This window comes from Grus americana, chromosome 13 (genome assembly GCF_028858705.1).
Source record: "Grus americana isolate bGruAme1 chromosome 13, bGruAme1.mat, whole genome shotgun sequence".
NCBI lineage: Eukaryota > Metazoa > Chordata > Aves > Gruiformes > Gruidae > Grus > Grus americana.
This window is the reverse complement of record NC_072864.1, coordinates 20977895-20997402: the sequence shown is the minus strand read 5'-3', so window position 1 is coordinate 20997402 and position 19508 is coordinate 20977895. Positions and strand designations below refer to the sequence as shown.

Genomic DNA, 19508 nt, shown 5'->3' with positions numbered 1-19508 from the left:
TGTCTTCAGGAGGGTCCCCCCATGTCCGGCGAGCCAGGCACGGCCGGCTCCACACCGGGCAGGCTGCCGCCGCGGCTGCGGAGGGCTGTCTGTGCCGAGCCCGGCTTTTCCTGGCTTTTCCCGCTGGGTCCTGGCACAGGAAGGTGTTGGAGGACCCCAAATGGGGGGTTCGGGGGAGCATGGCAGGCACGCACAGGGCTGTGCACGCAGGCTGTGCCGTGCCATGCCATGTTAATTGGCTAATTGCCAATTAACGCCCCATTGGCCCAGCCGTGCCCCAACCGTGGGATGTGTTTTGGTGAACCTGTGCCGGGGCACAGCTCTGGCACAGCAGGACATGCTGGGAAAGGGGGGGGGGCGGCACTGGGGTGCTTGCAGGGCTGGAGCCATCCCCAGCGGGGACCAGCGGCTCCGGATGGGGCTGCCTGCTCCTGCCTGCATCACCTGCCTGCAGCCCCAGCAGGTCTCCGCTTCAGAAAGCCGTCTTCTGCCTCCTGGAGCAGCAATAGGATTACACGGGACTGAGTCTCCTAGCAATGGACGGAGAAATAAATCCTATAAGGCAGGATGGGATTTATTAGATTTCAATATTCTGGAAATAATGAGGACATTTCTCTTGGCTTGTAACATCACGGGACCCAACAGGATCACAACAAGGATTTACCCCCACGCCTTTCCGTGGCGCTGGGTCGGTTTTCAGCTGCGGAGAGGAGATGGTGGGGGAGATCGCTCGCCTTTCCGGAGAGCGAGATGGTGGGACATCCCCTTCGCCTCCAGAAAAGCCGAGGCGGAGCGCGGGCCTCGAGCTGCCCCAACAGTAGCGGCTCTGTTCATCTCCGCATTCATCCCCCGGTGAGGGCTGGCGCTGATCCTTGCCCCCAGCCGGGGCTCAGCGCTGGGAGCGGGAAGGGCTGGCTGCGCCACCGCCGCCGGCTGAACCTCAAACGCTGGCACCGGCACCCACCACTGGCCTGAAGATGCCCCGGGGTGGGGACCCTCACTCAGATAGGGGTGGGAGACCCGTGAGCCGCCCCGTTACCCCCCATTAGTCCTGAACCCAGCCACCCCGCTGTACTGCCGGGCAGGACACTGCTGTGAGGAAAAGGGGTGGGAGAGGCTGAAAACAGCAGCTTGGAGAAGAGGACGTGGTCCCCCCAACGTCACCTCCTGGGCATCAGCCCTTCCCGGGCCCCACGGGGATTGCTGCCCCGGCTGTGGGGAGATGCCGCCCAGAGCCAGCCCCGCGCTCTGCTCGCTCCCTCCCTCGCCCGCCAGCTGCAGCATGGCACAACCGGCACGCTCACGGCTTTGCCCCGTGGCAGCTCGGCCAGCCCCGAATCCCACTGCGGTCCTCGGGCCGGCCCGGCGGGGGCCCACGGGATGCGCCCCCAGGGCAGCCAGCTCTCCACCTCCTCCCATGCCGAGAGCCGGACCTTTATTCCCGCATCCCTATCGCCGAAGCAGCCTTAAATGCACGATGTTACCAGCCCGTCCGTGATTCCCGCGGCCCCGTAACGGCCTCCCCAAACCCTGCCGAGCAGCTCAATAAAGGCGAGCCCGCGGGCACGGGTTGGACGCAGCCGGTTTTACCACGGCTGCCGTGGCAGAAGCCCTGACCGTCCGGGCACGCAGACACAATTGCTGCCTTGTTCGGGGCCCAGCTGCACAAGGGGCCCCTTCAGGCAGCCGGGGAAGGGGGAGCTCCTCGGGGTGAGGTGATGCTCGGGCCATGAGGGACTCCTTGGAGGGCCAAAATTATCCCGAGCAAATGCCCCGGGTAGGTCCCAGCCCACGGAGGAGGAGGACACGTGAGCTTCCCGGAGAAGACAGCTAAAGGTGGGAATGTCTCGAAAGAGGGACCCACATCTCCTGGGAGCTTTGCTCCTTCCAGAAAGCTCAGGGCCGGCGGGGACGCCGAGGGCTGGTGGGTACCGGGGCCACCCCCCTTCGTGGGAAGGCGGCTGGGCGATGGAAATAGCAAGCGGATTGGCTTTGGGATTTTTTTTTTTTTTTTTTTTCCTTCCTAAGCAGCCAAGCTGTGTTTTCTGGAGACCTGTAAATCACTCCTCGTCTTCAGGAAAGAGAGGCGAGGAATACATGATCCAACCAGGCAAAAACGTGGGACGCTTGGGAGCGCACGCGGAGGAAGCCAGAAACTGGCCCCGGGCTGGGGGCTGCCTCCTGGCCGTCCTGCCGAGCCCGTCCCAGCTTGCCGGGCCGGGAGCTGGCACCGCAGCCCGGCATCCTCCAGCGGAGCTGAGCCGAGCCGAGCCGAGCCGAGCCGAGCCGGGCACGCCACGCTGCCGCAAGCTGGGGAAGCCAGCGGAGAAGGGAGCCGAGGCTCTCGGCCACCGCCATTAAACTGCACTTTTCCAGCAGGTCAGGTTGCTTCCAAGATTTTAAAATTTTCCACATTTGCTCAGCTGAAGGGAAGGAAAAAAAAACCCCAGAGAAGAGAGGCCGCAGCACTTTTGGAGAGCAGCGCTGGGCTGGCTGGCAGGATCCCTTACACTGGGGTCACCGATTTTCCCAATTTACCAGCGTGCCGGCGGAGGCTGCGCTGGCCAGACCCCACTAACACACCATTGGTGTGCACGTAAATCCAAAGCCATCCCTCCCAGCCGTCCGCAGCCCGACTGCAGCTCTTTCTGGACACAGCCTGGAGCTCTTTAAGGTTTTGAAGAGCAGGGCTGGGTTTGGTGCCTCTGACCTTGGGGATCTCCAAAGGTTCCCGTTCCATCTCCGTTCAGCTCTTGCTTATCACATAACACACAGAATTATCTTTCATTTCTAGACCCCAAGATGCTGCCGAGCTGCTGGAGTGGAACGAGCCCTGAAGTGCAGCCGCACCGGAGGCCGGACAGCAGGCAGCACCCAGCAGCAGCCAGGATGTCCGTGCCATGGTGAGGATTTTGCTCGGCAGCTACCGGGGAGCCAGATGCCGTGGGGATCCAGCCTGTGCGGGGCTGACGACCCTTCCCCACCTCCGTCCAGCGTGCGAGGACCCAGGACTGCAATCATGGGGTGATACAGGGCAGAGAAGATCCCCAATATCCTCCCCTCCTCCTCAGCCCCAGCCAAGGACAGTCACCCCCCCTTGTTTTGTTTCTGCCCAGTTTCGGGCTCATTTAAGCGGGTCCCTCACAGCTGATTCTGTACAGAACAGGGTGCCAAAGGCTGCAGCTCCCCCCCCGGCACGTGGGGTTTTGTTCTCGTCTATCCCGCAACGCAGCCGCAGAGCAAGGGCTGACTCAGCAGCTGACACGTGAGTCCAGAGCTGAGACCACGCTCAGAGCCGCAGGCAAGGGGCCAGCAGCAGCATCGCTCGCCCCGTTAGCAGGAAGGATGGGGCTTGGGCCCGCTTCGTGCACGGGCCGACCCCACCGAGCAGGCTCAGAGCATCCCGTGGGGAAAGGCCGGTGGGCACCTCTGCTCCGAGGACGTGCACGGGCCAAATGTTGGGAGCTGCTGACCTCAGCCAGCCAGAGCAGAAGGGAGGATGGCCGAGGTGACGGCACGTTGCTGGCCTCCAGCTCTGGCCGCTCGCTCCACGCCCAGGCGCCTCGGTCTGCCCTCCCAAGGCAGCTTCACTCGCCCAATGTCCCTGCGTGGCCAGGCCTGGGGTGGGTTTCCTCACTCCTGCAGCGCTGCTACACGACCACACTGTCCCCGTCACCCCCCAATTCTGGATTTAATCCCAACGGCAGCCCCCGTACTGCAGAGGGAAAGGGACCCAAGCGCTTGCCCTGACCCTCAGGCTGCTCTCCAGACACCTCTGAACAGTGATTTTCACCATCGCAGTCAGACACTCGTTACTGCATGTGACCCTTAATTTCTTTGCCCTCTGCTTCCCGCACAAACCATGCTGCCAGCATGCAAGAGCGTTGGGATGGAATACTTTATTCACGTGAATGCTCGGATCCTGGCCCGTCCTGCCTGCTGCAGCTGCTCCCATCTTCTTGACAGCGTGAACAAGGAAGGATTTCTTCATCGGCTTGCTTAAAACCCCCCCAGCATCATCAGACCCCACAAACAAGTACAGACAGTTCGGCTTTGTCCGGGCAGGAGCGCAGTGCAGAGGGGCAGGCAGCGCTGCGGGGCTGGCAGAGCGAGGAGAAGGGCTCCAGCCCCAAATCGCACAGCTTGTGCACGCACAGCAGCCACGAAACCTTCCTGCAGCTCCTCTCCCAACCAAGTAACACCAGCCGAGCCTTAACCCAGGCTCCAGCACCCTCCCAGCCTCGGGGGTTCCTCCTGCTGCCAGAAGCACCCGGGGTTGGCAAAGGATGGGTGCCATCATCTCTTCTACTTGGAAAGCTGACTGCCAGAATCACGTCGGTCTCTTCCGTCACATGCTGGATCATTTAACCCTCAAAGTGCCCCCTGCCCACTGACAAACACCCTCCCCGAACTATTACAGTAAAAGGAAAAACCTGTACGTTGAGACATACAGGCTGAGTCTTGGGTAGAGAACGGTTTCCGTGCCTGGTGGTCCGGTGGTGGCTGACAGCCCCCAGCCAGCACTCAGGCACAGAAGGGAGCAGGATCCCCCGCGGCCACCCCCGGCACATCAGGGCTTCATCCTGCTCAGTCTGATGTCGCGTTCGATTTCGAACTGCCTGTGATCCACGCGCTCCAGGAATGCTTTCCTCTCGATGTACCTGCGGGGAGACAGAGGCGGAGGCTGTAAGCAGTGCCCGTAGCAGCCAGCGCTGCCCCCAGCCCGCGGCAAAGCCGACCCGAAGGGACGAGCAGGGAGGGAAGGCGTCATCTGCCTCCCTCCCTCCTTCTCCATGAGCTGATCACCGCACTGAGCATCTCCCACAGACACCAAAACTGCTCTGTGGCCTTCTGGGTGTCTCCCAGGTCTGGGGTGAAGGGTCCCCGTAGGCTGGAGCCACTGGCTGGCTGCTTCAGGCTCCAGCTCCTCTCTTAGGGCTGAGAAACGACCTTCACAAACAACTTGAGCGGGCTCAGGGCAGGAGAGGCAGCTCTGAGGCTGCCCAGGCGCCCCTGCCCCCCAGCAAATCATCTCTCAAACCCAACCGCAGCAGCACAGAGCGATGGCAAGCCGATAACGGGCACAGGGAGCATTAGGGATGCAAACAGCTTGACTCGGCGAGCCTGCAGCAGCTCAGGGATTCAGGCCGGGGGTTTCCCAGCCACAGACCCGCTCCTAACCGCTGCTGAATATGTACTTCTCCCTCTCAGCGAGGCACCTGAGCGCTGCAAGGAAGGCGGCAAGCACGCATGTTCCTGGAAAAGCACCTTGCCGCTCATTAATGGCACGCAGCTGAATTTTCATGGACTTTGCTGCAAACCCTTGCCACAGATAGCCCGGGGCTGTGCTACTAATTAACCTACAGAGGGAGCGAAATTGCAATTCAAAACAGGAGCTGTAATTGAATCATCACAATTGTTTTGCATTTGTTCCAGGGTGGCAAACACTCGGCTGTCATGACAAGGTCATTACGCTTGGCACCAGCGCGAGATGCACGAGCTGCTGCCTTTGGCTTCTCTCTGTCCGTCGCTGCTTTTCCTGCACCACAGCTGGTGCTGGCTAACCAGCAAAGCCCAGTGCTTGAAAGCAAGACTGAAGGCTGCAGGAAAGATGAGCATCGCAGGCTCTGTGGGTTTTCCAGGCTCCGGGGTGGCTGCAGCGTGCACAAAGGTGCCTCAAATCCAAGTGCATGGGAAGGCTGAAGCCCCCTCCCAGCACCAGCAGTGGTCCTTTTTAGGACAGAGGGGCTGCGCTCACAGTGACAAGGTCTCTGCTGTCTGCTACAACTATCGAACCGGCGCTGGATGTGCTCCCAGCACCAGGGTGCCTTTGCCCTTGCTGCGAGGGACGGCCCTGGCACTCCTGCCCACCCAGTCACTGGAAATGAATTAATCCAAATTCATTTCAGTGGGTGATCACCCCCCGGCTTTATCCCCAAGCGGCTGAACGGCCCCGCACGTCCCTGCCACCACCCTGTTCCCACCGCAGCCCGAGCCCGTCTCGCGCTGACACAACTGGGTCAGCTCATCTCCGCCGGCTGCGAGGGGCAGGGGCCCGGCGTGGCGTAACGCAGCCGATGCGCTGGCTGCGAGGAGGTATTTTTCCGGCCCCCTGCCCCTCGCTGTCAGAGGAGGGCCGTGCACCGAGGCCCCCTCCCCACGCCGGCTCAGGAAAGGCGTGCAGGGGAGTGTCGCTTCCCTTCATCCCCGCAAGCAGGGAGGTGACCCGCTCCCGGGGCTGGGCTCGGAGAGGCCACGGGAAGGAAGTTGGGGGGGTCACGTTGTATATTAGTGTGTCATATTGCCTGGGTGTGTGGTTTTCCTCCCCCTCCACTACTAAACAACCGCAACCACAGGCAGGGAAGGCAAGGGACAGGGGTTACTGCTGTTAACCGGGGAACACTCCAACCGCTTGGGCAACAGCATCCCAAGCAGTTGAATTTGAAGCTCCTTCTGTGACTCGCTTCTCCCAAGCCCAGCAAGGGCTCAGCGCATTCCTCCTCCTCCTCCTCCTCCGTGGCTGCTATGCCTCTCCGGTGGGCAGGGACTGGCTCCTGGGGGGATTGATATGGATCATGAACCAGGAATGCGGTCTCACGGCCGCAGCCAGCAGCTCTGCATGGAGGAGGAACCGTGACGTTACCCCGTGGCGTTGTCCTTGGCCGGCCACAGAAAAGCGCCGCAGGGGCCAGAGCAGACCCCGAAGGCGCTACCTGTGCACAGACCGGGGTTTATGGGGCAGGCAGCCTGGGAACGAGCCCAGGCGGATTTGTACCGCACGCACGCGGAGGCTGGGGGTGCTGACGGACACAAGCAGGGAAGCAGCAGGTCTGCAGCGTCGGTGCAAGCCCACCTGCCCCGCTGTGCCCTGAACCCCGTGCCTGAGCCGCGGCTCCGTCTCAAGTTCCCAGGCTGGCTCCGGCAGCAAGGTGCTGCCAAATGGCGGTGCAAAGTGCACGAGCAAGGCGCAAACACCCGTCCTGTGCTTGTCTAAATAACCTTTGCTACCTGAATCAATACCGTCCTGTAAATTATCAGCCTGGGTGGAAACAGGGCAGCCATGATCCATGGCAGAGGAAGGTAAATTTGTTGGGAGAAGAGGCGGTCTCTGCTAACAAGGACAGCTGCAAACTGCTCTGGGGAGGGTTTCACTGGTGCTGCCTGTCCCCTGCCAGTCACCATCAGTCACCCAGTGCACCCCGAGCAGGGCTGCTCCCCCACTGGGCCTGCCCTACAAAGGTGACCCAATTAAGAGGCCGCTACACATTTCCATTTATAAAGCACATCAAGAGAGATCGACAGCAAAGGGGATAGCTGCCTCCGCTCCTTACTTCAGCCCTTCCTGTTAAATCCAGGACAGGCCCTCAGGATCTGACACAACCAGGCTGCACAAGCCCGGATCCTGCTGCTGGGGAAATGCAAATCACCGTCTGGGGCTGGTGATACGAGGGGCGGAAAATCAGAGGCAAGGGTGGACAGAGCCACGGGGCAGCACGTGTCCCCTCCGCCTCGGGAATCCTGGGACAAGGCTGGAGCTGGCTGATTACTGGCATCAGCAGCGGAAAGATGCCGCGGCCCCGTTGCTCAGCTGGCCACCAGCGTGCTGGCCGAGCACACATTGCTGCTGGAGAAGGGCCGGGGAGGTCCACCACGGCATGAGGAGCTCCGGGCTGTGAACAGTGACTTCTGCAAGGTTACTGCAAAAAAAGAGAAATAAAGCCTGCCTTCCCCTTCTGAGCAAAAAGAAATGCATCCTGCCTTCCTCGAGACACGCACGGACCATCTCTGTCGTACCAGGCGTGCCTGGCATTGGGCAGAGGCTTCCGGGAGCGAGTTGTAGCTTTCCTCGTCAGGCAGGCGTTTACGATTACAAATCAGGCCACGCAGGAACCAGAGGTTTCTATCGTACGTTGGCACCAGGGATAAAGGCAGCGCCCCGCTTCCTCCTGCCTGGGTTGAAGGGTTAACAACCGCTAATTATGATTTTTATAGAGATGCGTAAATGATTGCCTGCTGAAGGGTGAGCAGAGCCTACATTATTAAAGGAGAAGAGGCAGCTGCGGGAGGGACAACAGGCTCCTGCAAAACAACCTGAAGCTGGCAGCAGCTGTGCCTGAGTGATCTCCCCCCACGCAGGCTGGCTGCTCCGTAACGGTGCAGCACCCTTCACAGCACGGCTGTAAGCAGAAATGCTGCGCGCCCATCGGTGCTCCTCCCTTCTCCCTTCCTTTACCTCGAAGGTGGATGTATTTCACAGTCAGCAGACACTCGGTTGATCCCCTCACATTACATGCCTGACTAGCACAACCAGATTTGTAAGGAGTGTCTAAAGTTATCACGGCATCACGTTTCTCATTTGTTTAATGACAAAAACCGCTTGCCAATAGCCCAGCTGATTTTCTAGCCTGGTATGTGGCAGGCAGCAAAATGCAAAGCTGTCCAAGCTTACAGATACTCTTAAAATTGCTGCTCTGCTTTGCTGATCTTTTCAATGTGCTGATCCCTTAGTCAGCCTTCAAGGACCATCATGTTAGTGTCTCCAGAAAGATCTGCCAGGCGTGAAGAGCAAGCTGTCCTGCTTGTGTGGGGTGGGAAAGGAAAAAGCTCTGACCAAGAAAGGTTGACATGATGGGTTTGAACAAGCAAAAGATGCCACAAAACGCTCATGCAGGGCACCCTGGCCTCTTTGGGGTGCGTGCAGTCCAGCTGAGAGCGATGGACCCTGATTCAGGCTGCTTCCACTGGCTGCGGAAAGAAACAGCGCGTCCCAGCAACCGGCAGGAGATGGTTTGGCTTTGAATGGTGGTGCTTAAAGTCATTACCACACTCGGCAGCCACTCAGGACATCTGCGTAGGGCAAATTCTCACTCCACATCTCACTGGGAGAAACCAGCCAGGTGCCACAGACAGAAACAGGACCCTTCCCTGGAGGTGGGTTCTCCCAAAGCAGCCTGCAGCACCTGAGCATCTCTCCATGGGAGAAGCTCACCCTCCTCCTCCATCTCAGCAGAGCCTGGTACATGGCCTGGCTCTGCCTCCAGACTCCTGGCACGGGCTGTTTCAGCAGAGAGCCTTGTGCACAGGGCTCTGACTGTGCCACAGACAGCATCGGTGATGATGCGGTGTGCTCTGCCACACCTGTACGTGACATAAATCGCTCAATCCTTGGATTTCGGGACTCTCGGAGGAACACCTGCACCTCTCCAGCACTCCTACTCAATTGCACTACAGGTTCAAGTGTCCAGAAGCAGATCGGGGCCGATCGGACGGAGAAGGGGTGTTGTGGAAGGGTGCAAGATCTAACTGAAAAAACCCCAGCAGTTATAAAATATCTATCTGAAATACAAAATCCAGTCTGTTGGAATGCAGAAGCTCTGAGTTTTTCCTGCAGAGTAAAAGAACAGCTTACAATAAAAATACATTTTATGAGCTGTCCACTAAGCCGGTTACGTTTTCCCAGAGCTTAGCAAAGCACTTGTAGTGGAAACGCCGCTTCTGATCTTATTATCCTTCCCTGCAGTGCATGTTATTAACTTTCTGTTTTATTTACAGCATTGCCATTTACTTTTATGATACTTCCATTAACTTCATTGGAGTGAACATTGCTTGACGCACACAATCAACGCCCAGTGCTGCCATAATCTTTAACACACCTTGCCAGCTGTTCCAGGTTTGCATACATCTTTACACAGGAGGAGGGAGGACAGACGCAGCTGGAATATGTCACTTGAAGAACGGAACAAAAAACGTACCTCCCAATTTGAGACTTTTTTTTTTTTAAAGAAAGGAAACAGGGCAAAGGCAATTATGTTTCCTCATGGGAGTGCTGCACTAGACCGGCTCGCACTGCATCTGTGCCACTAGCAGGAGAGAAGATAAAGCACAGCCAGACTCGACTCTAGCTGGACTTGACCCTGCTTGCAGACCTACCTGTCTCCCTGTGATACCTAGAGCAGCCACTGGCTTATATATCCCTAGGATAAATCCTCAGAAATCCCATGGGTTTGCCGAACTCTCTGTAGCAAGCAATGGGGCTCCTACATGTATAGGAAGTGGTGGGAAATGCTGGACTACTACTAGGTGAAGTCCCACTTACCCGTCTTTCCCTCGGTTATGGATTGCCAGCTCCTCCACAATCCCCTCCTCCTCCTTGAAGTTCTCCCAGTCCAGTTTAGATTTCTCCAGTGTGCTCATCTTCTGCTTTTTGGAGCCGATCTTCCCCAGGAGGCTGCTCATACCGCTTGGCCTCTTCACCCTGACGGAGATAAGGGAGCAAACGTTACTTAAATGCGGGGAGACAGCGTCAGTTAGCAATTAAAAACAGAGCTGAGAAACATCATGCGTGAGAGTGGTGGCCTTGATGGTGGCAAGCCATCGCCACTAAACAGATGGCCACCAACTTCAGGCAGCCTGCAAGGTCACGCTTCCTGCAGATCCTGCTCCGCCGTTCCCCTGGAAGCAGCAGAGTTCGTTACACACGTATCTCAAGTGCTTGCTTTTTGTGAAAGGGCTTTTTCATTTATCTTCTTAAGAGAACAGAAAGCTTTCAGGCCAAAAGAGATCATTAAATCATCTAGTTTGACCTCTTGTATATACCAGGCCAAGCCATTCCACTGATCACCTCCGTGCTAAGCCCAGTTCTTTGTCTTCAGTTTAAAGTGGTGTTTTCTGGAAGAGATCCAGCCTCAGTGCGTCACCAGTGCTGACAACACATCTAGGAATTAACCATTTCGTTGGTATCAACATGCCTGTTCTCAACTTGATTTTGTCTAGCTTTAGGTTCTGATGGCTGCTGCTTATTCTAAATCTAAGAGTACTTCGGTGCCCAGGCAGGTCTCATTAGTAAAGTACTCATACATTACACCATACACCATGGTGTGTGGTACACCATAACGAACTTACATCTGAATTTTTTTTTTTTTTTTTTTTTTTTTTTTTTTACAAACAGATGGAGCTCTTTATTCCTCTGATCGTAATGCATTTTGTCCCAGCCGGTATGTCATTTCTAAGGTTTTGTCCCCCTGCTTACATTTCACTGCTCTTTGAAGATGGGGGGCACGAAAACCGAGTGTAACCCCCACCCTTCTCCTGACTGCAAATCTGTTTCTGTCCAAGGATCGCCTAAATCCCGTTAGTTACACCATCACACAACACGTGGAGTCCTACACCATCTCCAAGGTCCCCGTTTAGCAGGAAGACCACCTTGGTCTTTCATCTCCTTGTTCTTAGAGGACCAACATCCCACCTGCATGGCAGGACCCTCAGATCTCCCCTTTATGCTGGGAAATGCACACACAGGGACTCGGGTCACGGGTCGGACAATTCTCAGGGCTAGGAACCCGTAAAACAAACTCGTATTAACCCCTTCTTAAACCCCCCCAGGAGAGGGGGGCAAACAGCATCCCATTGAACTCTGTGTTTACACACATTCCAGAGATAACTTCAGGTCTGCAGGGCCCTTGCCTCTGCAAGAAGCCGGAGAGGAAATGATTCTCGTTCCTGAGAGATGGAGGAATTTGGGGAGGGGGGGCCCAAGGAAGGCAGCCAGGTGAGCGTGGCAGACCGCTCTCCGTCAGTTCTCTCCAAGCACGTCCTGCCCAGGGGTAGCCGTTCTTGGGAAGGCATCCAAAGCTGTCCTTATCGGATCATTAGCGTGGTTTATGCTTCCATAATTTGCAAGCCTCTAAAGGAAAATAATGCCGCAGTTTATACGGAATTAAATCAAAGAAAAAGACATCTTTGTAAGCCTTAGCCAGAAGATTCTCAATGCGAGAATGGCTGGCCATGGTCACTTGGGGTTGCAGCTTCCTGACATAGATATATTTTGGCTACAAACCCTGCATTAAGGGCATCTTGTCAGGCTCCATAGCCACAGGACAAAGCTGCCAGCCCCTCCTCATACTGCCCAGCTGGAGGAGCAGAAATATCCCGGGACCTGGCCCTCTCATCTCTTTCAGTCCCTGCCCGCTGCTGGAGAACGTGCTAACAGCCCACACTTTTCATTCTGCGGGGACACAGAGCAAGCTGGATGCTCTTTTATTCACCTCTATCCCTGAATGTCTCATCAAGATGTCTAAGCCCTCACAGCATGATCATGCAATAAAACCTTGATCCTCACTCGGCCTCTCCTGTATTTTTCAAGACATGATGGCTCTGAGTATCTGCAGGTAGCAGGAAAGTGGTGCAAGGGGGCAAAACGTGTAAAGGTGTTCTCAGCACAAGGTAAAAATGGAGAGATTCAGTTCCCACATCTGGCTATCCAGGACTACACGTGAGCCTTGCACAACCACCAAACCCAGTATCAGATGCGCGTTCAAGTTGCAAGGGAGTGGGAGGAGAGGAGATGTGACAAGTAAGAAGGCAAAACCAAACAAAATATTGGACAAGCATCCCCTGTGGCAGAGCCTGCCAAGCAGCCGCCTGGAAAGCAGAGCCTGGTGCTCGTGCACAGCAGCTCCTTACGCTGGAAGGGAGACCTCAGATTTTAGCAAGGGACTTAAAGTAAAGATGCTCTGAGACAGATCTAGAGAAGTGCTACGGCTGATCCAGCTGGCAACGCTCCTCTCCCCCCCGTCTGGCAGGCAGAAGGTGTTTAAATTAACACAAGGTATTCAATAACGCATTTCTCTGAATACGCTTAGCTTTCCAGACTCACTTGCGCTTACAATTCTACCTTTGAAACAGGGGAAGCACGGATGCAGAAATGGAGGGTGTTGTCTCTTGTCCCTACGTGTCTCCTAAATGGTTTTTGAGGCAAAGAACCCAGATGGCATAAGAGCCATCTCACCTGTCCGAGGGCGCTCACAGCTCACCCGCACCCGGGAGCCTACGGCTGTACTACAGACATGCCTGCCTCTGCAAAAGACACAGCACGCACCTGGCAAACCCACCTGAAGCCATTTCAGGATGTCTCCCGGGTGTCAGAGCTACGCCTGCCCCACAGAGCGACAAGCAGGCTCAGAGGCAGGCTCGCACACGTCGAGACTGCTGTCTTTTCGGCTGAACCTCGAGCTGCCGGCAGGGAAGAGCTGAGTTGGGACAGGGGCCAATCGGCCAGGCTGGGCCACGGCACACGTCCCTGCACGAAACACAGGCTGGGACACGCTGACAGGCAACTGCCATCCCCAAACCACGGTGGAGGATATCCATGAACAAAGGGAACCAAAGGCAAGAGATGGTTCATGGGCAGAGGGGGAAGCGGAGGCGGTGCTGGCTTCACAGCAGGGAGCAGGGGCTGCAGGCTAGATGGAGGTTGCTCATCACACATCTTTTCTCCCATGGGAATTCCTGGCATAAATTAACAACCTCTACATGCACACATCCATCTGTAATGGTGCTCAAGGCCTCTGTATCTCCTCTTGGCCATGGATCTCAGGAATATCCCTTAAAAGACAGAAGTCACCCCATGTTTGAAGGTACAGAGTCTAGGTTATGAGCATGGACCTCCATGAAGGGCTTCTAGGTAGCCACAAGAACACGTGCAAGTCAACGGTTCCTTCAAGGCAAGGGAACTTAACGAAACAGGGCAGGCTATGTTGCACCCTCGTGTTGATGACTACTCCAAAATTACTGCTAATATCCGGTGCCAGCCCCGTGCTGGAGCCTGGCCCTGGGCTGGATGACCTGGCTCTGCTGCTGCCTGGACAATTCGGTGCTGCTTTGCAGCAGGACCAAGGCTGGGCCAGGCAACGAGATGGAGCGAGGCGCGGGCTGAAGGACATGTTCGAGTCTGCTGCCGAGTCTTCGCTCGGCGCTGAGCCTTTCATCACCCTGAATAAATCCAACAGCAAACCTGGGGGTGGGAATTCCTATGCTTGTGCCAAAATGAAGTAAATGAGAGACATTAAAGTCCAATTAAAAACTTGCTTGGCCTTAAATGCCTCATCTGTTTAAAAAGCAAGTAAAGGGGCCTGATTAATTGCATTCGGTGCCAACAAGAGGAATTATTACCCTTTTTGTACTCATTAAAGGTATCTGCTGTGGCATCTTTAATCACCAAGGCATTTAAAAGAGAGAAAGTAATTTGCTAAGACATAATGGATCCCGGGGATGAGAATCAGGACAGTCGCCTATTTAGGACATAAAGACACGCTCTTACTTTCCCTGATTAAAAAGCATGGCTCAAATCAACCCCTGAACCAGCAAATAAGCATGCTGGTGAGCTCTGCCTTGGCAGGGGATTCCCCTGCACCCATCTAATGTCTTCAGGACGAGGACCGTGCCTGTGCATCACCCGGCACGATCACACACAGGGACAAACAGCAAGCCGAGGGCTCCCTTGCTGTCCCACCGCAGGCGAACGTGCTCTGTATTCCTGTCCCTAACAACAAGGCTTCCTCCCCTCTCAGTGCGAGCCCACAGCCCGACCCGGACCTTGGCAAACTGCTGCTACACCGATGATAAAGTGCCACTGTCACATGTAATCCCTGCTGTCTTGTAACATAAAGGTTGGCAGCGTCCAGCAAATGTGTGCCTGCCTCCAAAGAGGCAGACTGCATCGCGAGCTTTATAAAATAATCTTCAAGCGATGGGAAAACAGGGCTACAAAGGTCTCGTAGTGTGTCCTGCCAGCCAAAGCCAGAAGAGTTCCTCTCCCACCCACCCAGAGATGGGTGCTCTGAGGGCTTCCTGACACCAACCCCACGTGCACCAGAGGTTTTGGTACTTCATCAGCCTTTCACTTACGTAAGTTTTCCCCAGTGACTAAATTTCCTTGCTCAGCTTATGACTTGTTATCTTCTTCCTAGTAGCTACTAAGAACAGATCATTCCCTCACTTTTCACAGCAGCCTTTTATGTCTTTGAAAACTTTTCATATCCCCCTCCCTGCTCAGCCTGCTCTTTCCTAGACTAAACAATCCCGGGTCCTTTCAAGCTTTTCTCATTCCTCATGGTTTCCAGCCCTCTGACCACTCTCACTGCTCTCCCCGGATGCTCTGCTATTGGCCCACATCTTCCTCAAAACACAGCACCCAAAACGGGAAAGAAAGGGCTTCACCCACGGCTTTACCGGCACTGGGAGCAGGAGGAATACTTCAGATGCCTTGTGAAGCATGCAGCTCCTTACACGGCCTCCTATGACGTGTGCCTTTTTCACAACCGTGTGACACCGTTGACTCATGTCGAGCCTGTGATTCACTGAAATTTCTGTCTGCTCCACTGCTGCCAAGCCAGTTATTTCCTTCCTTGACTGGGGCCGATGATTACCACTACCCAAGGGCAGAGCTTTGCACTGATCCTTCTGCGCCGCTCCTCCTGTTTGCCCTCACGCTTCCCTCGACACAGCAGATCTCAGATGTCTTCGCGAATCAGCCTCTCCTATTCACAACACCCGTGCCGCAGCTGTTGAAGAGTAACACTGGGGAAAGCACCTCCCGCCTTTGTGAAATACCTACGGGAGACAATTTAGCAGCTGAACCAGCACCAGTTGGCCAAACAAGATCAAGCTGATGGCCAGGAGCAGGCAGGGACCAGCAGGTCAGACTGCCAGAGCTGCTGTTCTCGTAGTCTGACTCCAACGAACGATGGGTGCTCAAAGGACACCTACTCACGTGTTGATCAAGGAGCAAGCAGCGTCCCCAGCTCCAGCTCCACCCTTGGGGATCACAAACCCTCTGCTGCTCTGTTTCTGCTGGCTCCCCAGGAGCGTGCAGACTGCAAACCCTGCGCTGCTTCTCCATCCTCCTTCTTGTGGATAACAACTACTTCTGTAGCAGGAAGGCGCCACTTCTGTATTCTATCAGTACTTTAAAGAAGGGCTCAATTTGTAAGAAGCAAATGCTGAACACAAATTAGGACATTACTGATGCTTAGCTAACACCTCAACGCTCCCCCACCCCTCTTCTTATTATGTCACATTTTTGGAAAACAGCGTGAGCAAATGCATTTAAGAGGACAGTCACTGATGAATACAAATCACAAGTGAGATGCTCGTTTTCCCCCGTTAATGAAACCCAACCCCTGAGTCCCTGTTAAACGGTAGTGGCTAATAACCTGTTTCATCAATGAGGATCTTGTGACAAAGTGGCTGCTGCAACACTCGGACCAAGTAGCACATTTTTTTAGATGATGCTGATTCCACCAAGGCATCCTGCACACCCTGCAGCTACGTAGTGGAGGAGATGAGAAAACAGAGCAGGACATCTTCTCTGGCCTCATAGCAGGCTTTTGCACCTCCCAGAGCAGAGACAATTTGGTGCTGGGCACTCTATCACCTTCCAGCGTTCATCCAAAACATCTGGTGACTTGCTTTTTTCAGAAATAAATCTGGACTCACAGAGATGACATGATTTCATCAGCAGAAAATCGTCAGAGGCCAGGAAAGAACCCGTATCTCCTGCCCCAGCCTTTGTACACAGATTATCAAGGAAATCACCTTTACCATTTACCATTAAAAAAGGCAGGTTACACCTACAACCTAAAAAATCCACTCTGAAGGAAGGTTCAGAACCAACATGGATACTTTTTGTTGTGCATTAGATGATGAGACCATTGCAACGGGCCAGGGCGCTTACGCTGTCTGGCACAAGAGGACAAGCAGGAGGCATCTGCTCGCAGGTCTTTCAGCACGGCTGAACGGCTTTGCAAATCTTCAAGCAGAAGAACCCAACTCAAACACAAGCTGTAACACGAACCGCTTCCCTGCTGGCTGCCCGCAACGCAGAGCAGCACGTCAGATCCCACTTTCAGAATAGGATGCCGGCGAGTAAATGCCACCGCGTGCAGAAAGTTGGCATCTCAGGCAGCCCTGAAAGTACCGTGTTCATCACCAAGCCCCAGCTCTCCTGCAGCCCCTCTCCTGCCCAGCTCCCTTCCCCTATGATATTTACTTGCAGTGCAGCGATGGCACCTCTGTTCCTGTCACCCCAAGCGCTTTGATGGCAGGGATGTAGGTGAGAAACTGCCGCTCAGGAAACACAAGAGCACAAGATTTTGTAAATAGTAATATCTATTCCTGCCACGAACCGCTGTAAAGCTGAATAGTTTCCTTAACAGCAGGAAATGGTTCTCATATAAACTAACCACAGCTGGGCAAACGATGCAGCCAGTAAATACTTTCATTTTAATAAAGTGGAAGATTCCTGCCCAATGCACCACGGATCACCCGCCCCGCTGTCCTCCCTTCAAACAAAAACGTGCATGGGTGCGTGAGAGTCATTGCACGAGGAGGATGCACGCAGACACCTGGCTAGTGGCCCCTGTGCCAGCTCCGCTGTTCGCTCCCAGCCTCTCCAGACCATCTTCCTCGACAGGGGAGCAAAGACGCTGATGGGGAGGAAGAGGCGCACACGGCAGGAAGGGAAGCGCGGTGCCATCTGCTCCTCAAGGTCAGGGTGGTCCAGCTGGATGGAGCAGGCGGCAGCAGAAACAACGGTGCCTGGTATCGCCAGCTTGCAGGAACCTTCCCCAGAATGATAAAACAGGTCTTCCTCTTCAGAGCTTGAAACCGACCAGCTCTCCCCATCCCTCACCCTGCGTAACTGGCCAAGAACAGAAAAATCTCCCAGGCCAAACCCAACTGTGTTGTTTTTTTTCCTCCACTTGGCATCATTTCCCGAACGGGCACTCAGATGGATGTGGAGAGCAGCCCAGCTCGTGCTCAGCCTTGCCTGTCACAACAGGTATTTAAAGAAAGCAAACAAGAAAGCCTCCCTGACGCCAAACAAACAAACATTTAAATCCCAAGTGGAAGGGGGGGGGGGGGAGGGGGAAAACCAAGCAAGAAACAAGGAGGAAATGAAGATGAAAGGTGGGGTGGATGCTGCTGGAGGGCTGGCAGGGTGGTGATGATCCTGTTTGGATGGCAGCGCCCAGGACTGAGCAAAGGCAGGGCAGGCTGGCAGGGAGAGGACGGCCCAATTCCCCTGCTTGGCCAGGGCAGCGCCATCCGAGGAGCTCGTTGCCAGCTCAGACAGTGGTGCCTGTCTCTATGCTCCGCTTGCTCAGCTGGTAGGAGATACTCAGCATTTACACCCTAAAGCACGCATAAACTGAGCCAAAGAACCTGCCTGAAACACTCTAGGAGTAGCAATGATTTTTCGAGGCAGGGTTATAAACCCATAGCATTGCAGTGAGGAGCATAAAGCTTCTGGCACTCTTCAGAGCGACACGCACCAAACCACCGCGGAAAAGCAGCCACGATGGAGGCGAACCCCATTTGGCGGTACCACGGGGCACGACGGAGCAGGCAGCTACGTCCAAAGGTAGCCAGAGACGCAAGTACACTGGCGAAATGCAATTACCCTGCCTGCCATCCTGCCAACGGACTGAGGCAAACTTCTATCTACTGCACGGAGGGCGTCGCTGACAGGAGCAGTCAGCAGCTCCCGGTGAAAATCCTCCGAGTACAATTACCCCTGCAGAAGGTGCTGGTCTGACTGCAGCGGGGGCCAGCCTGAAGTACTTGCAAACAACAAGGAAATGTGGGTTTTAAGTCAAGCCGACAGCATGAGTTAACTCTTCTCGGGCTTTTGTTCAGGCTTGCCAACCCAAGTTAACCCCAAGCTGCTTTGCCATCACTGCTGTTGCAATGCAAGCTAGCAAAATCTGAAGAGCTAAGCCGAGCCCCAGGTCCTTTCCGGTTTCTGATGTCACCCCATACCCCCTGAGACCTCAGAACAGCCTCACGGTGAAGACCCCTACACGAACGCTGATGCGCACAGCTTCTCTCCGCTTGTAGGAAGTCTTTGACACCGACTCTGCTGAGCTGAGGAGGTGATCCAGGATCACAGCACAAAGCACAACTACTGTTAAAATAAGCAACATGTCAGTCACACGCGGAAGAGAAGGTGTGACCTCTCAAGAAGCAACAGTGATAGCTCTCCTGCCCACACACTTGCTTGCCTTCCTACAGCCAGTGTCTACGCGGAAAAGAGTTTAAGATGGAGATAAAAGCCACCGCCAGGCAAGGACAGACAGACTGCTACACCCCGGCAGCTCAGCAATCAAAGCCTGGCTGAGATGACGCCGTTTCCATCAAGGCAGACGCGACAGACTAAATGCACGCGTGATGCTGCCTCGGTGAGGATTGCTGCAGGCCACGGCAGCGCTTGCCGCAGGCACAGTGGATGCTGGATGTATTTGTGTCTAAATATAGTTAGCGGGGAACAGAAATTTGTCACAGGGGAATACTCCCACCTCCCAGCAGCAGCGAGCGGCGGCCCACCAAAGGGCAATGCTCTGGTATTCCAGCTACTGTTTTATTGCTGGATTTGTTATTAATCCAGCGCAGCGAGTTTCTGTGGGACTTTACAAGTTGCGCAATGCTGCTTTGCTCTGGCAGAATGCACCTCACCTTCAGGAGGGGAATAAGTGTCACGGTACCAGCTTACGAACAGCAAAACCGACGTGGCAGGTGGTGAAGGAGCTCGCAGACATTCATGCCACCAGAGGTCCCGGCTAGCGAGCTCTTTTCTGGTGCATTCTCAGAGATATACAAATACCTCGTGCTCATCTCCATGTCATGAATCGTGCTGGATAGGCCTTTCCAAAGTGCAGGGCTGGAACAAC

At 55.1% G+C, this 19508-nt stretch overlaps 2 protein-coding genes across 2 annotated transcripts in view; both read right to left on the bottom strand.

The window, feature by feature from the left end:
- The window catches only part of LOC129212502 (probable D-lactate dehydrogenase, mitochondrial), a 45895-nt gene that overhangs the window by 25684 nt on the left and 703 nt on the right, over nucleotides 1–19508 (bottom strand). The gene's annotated exons all lie outside the window — the stretch shown is intronic.
- The window catches only part of CFDP1 (craniofacial development protein 1), a 65335-nt gene continuing 49713 nt past the window's right edge, over nucleotides 3887–19508 (bottom strand). The window contains exons 6-7 of the mRNA XM_054841169.1: nucleotides 10097–10255; nucleotides 3887–4661 (exon numbers count right to left, since the gene is read on the bottom strand). Of these exons, the coding sequence (XP_054697144.1) occupies nucleotides 4571–4661; nucleotides 10097–10255 (250 nt within the window). The 3' untranslated portion in view covers nucleotides 3887–4570. The remainder of the gene's footprint in view (nucleotides 4662–10096; nucleotides 10256–19508) is intronic.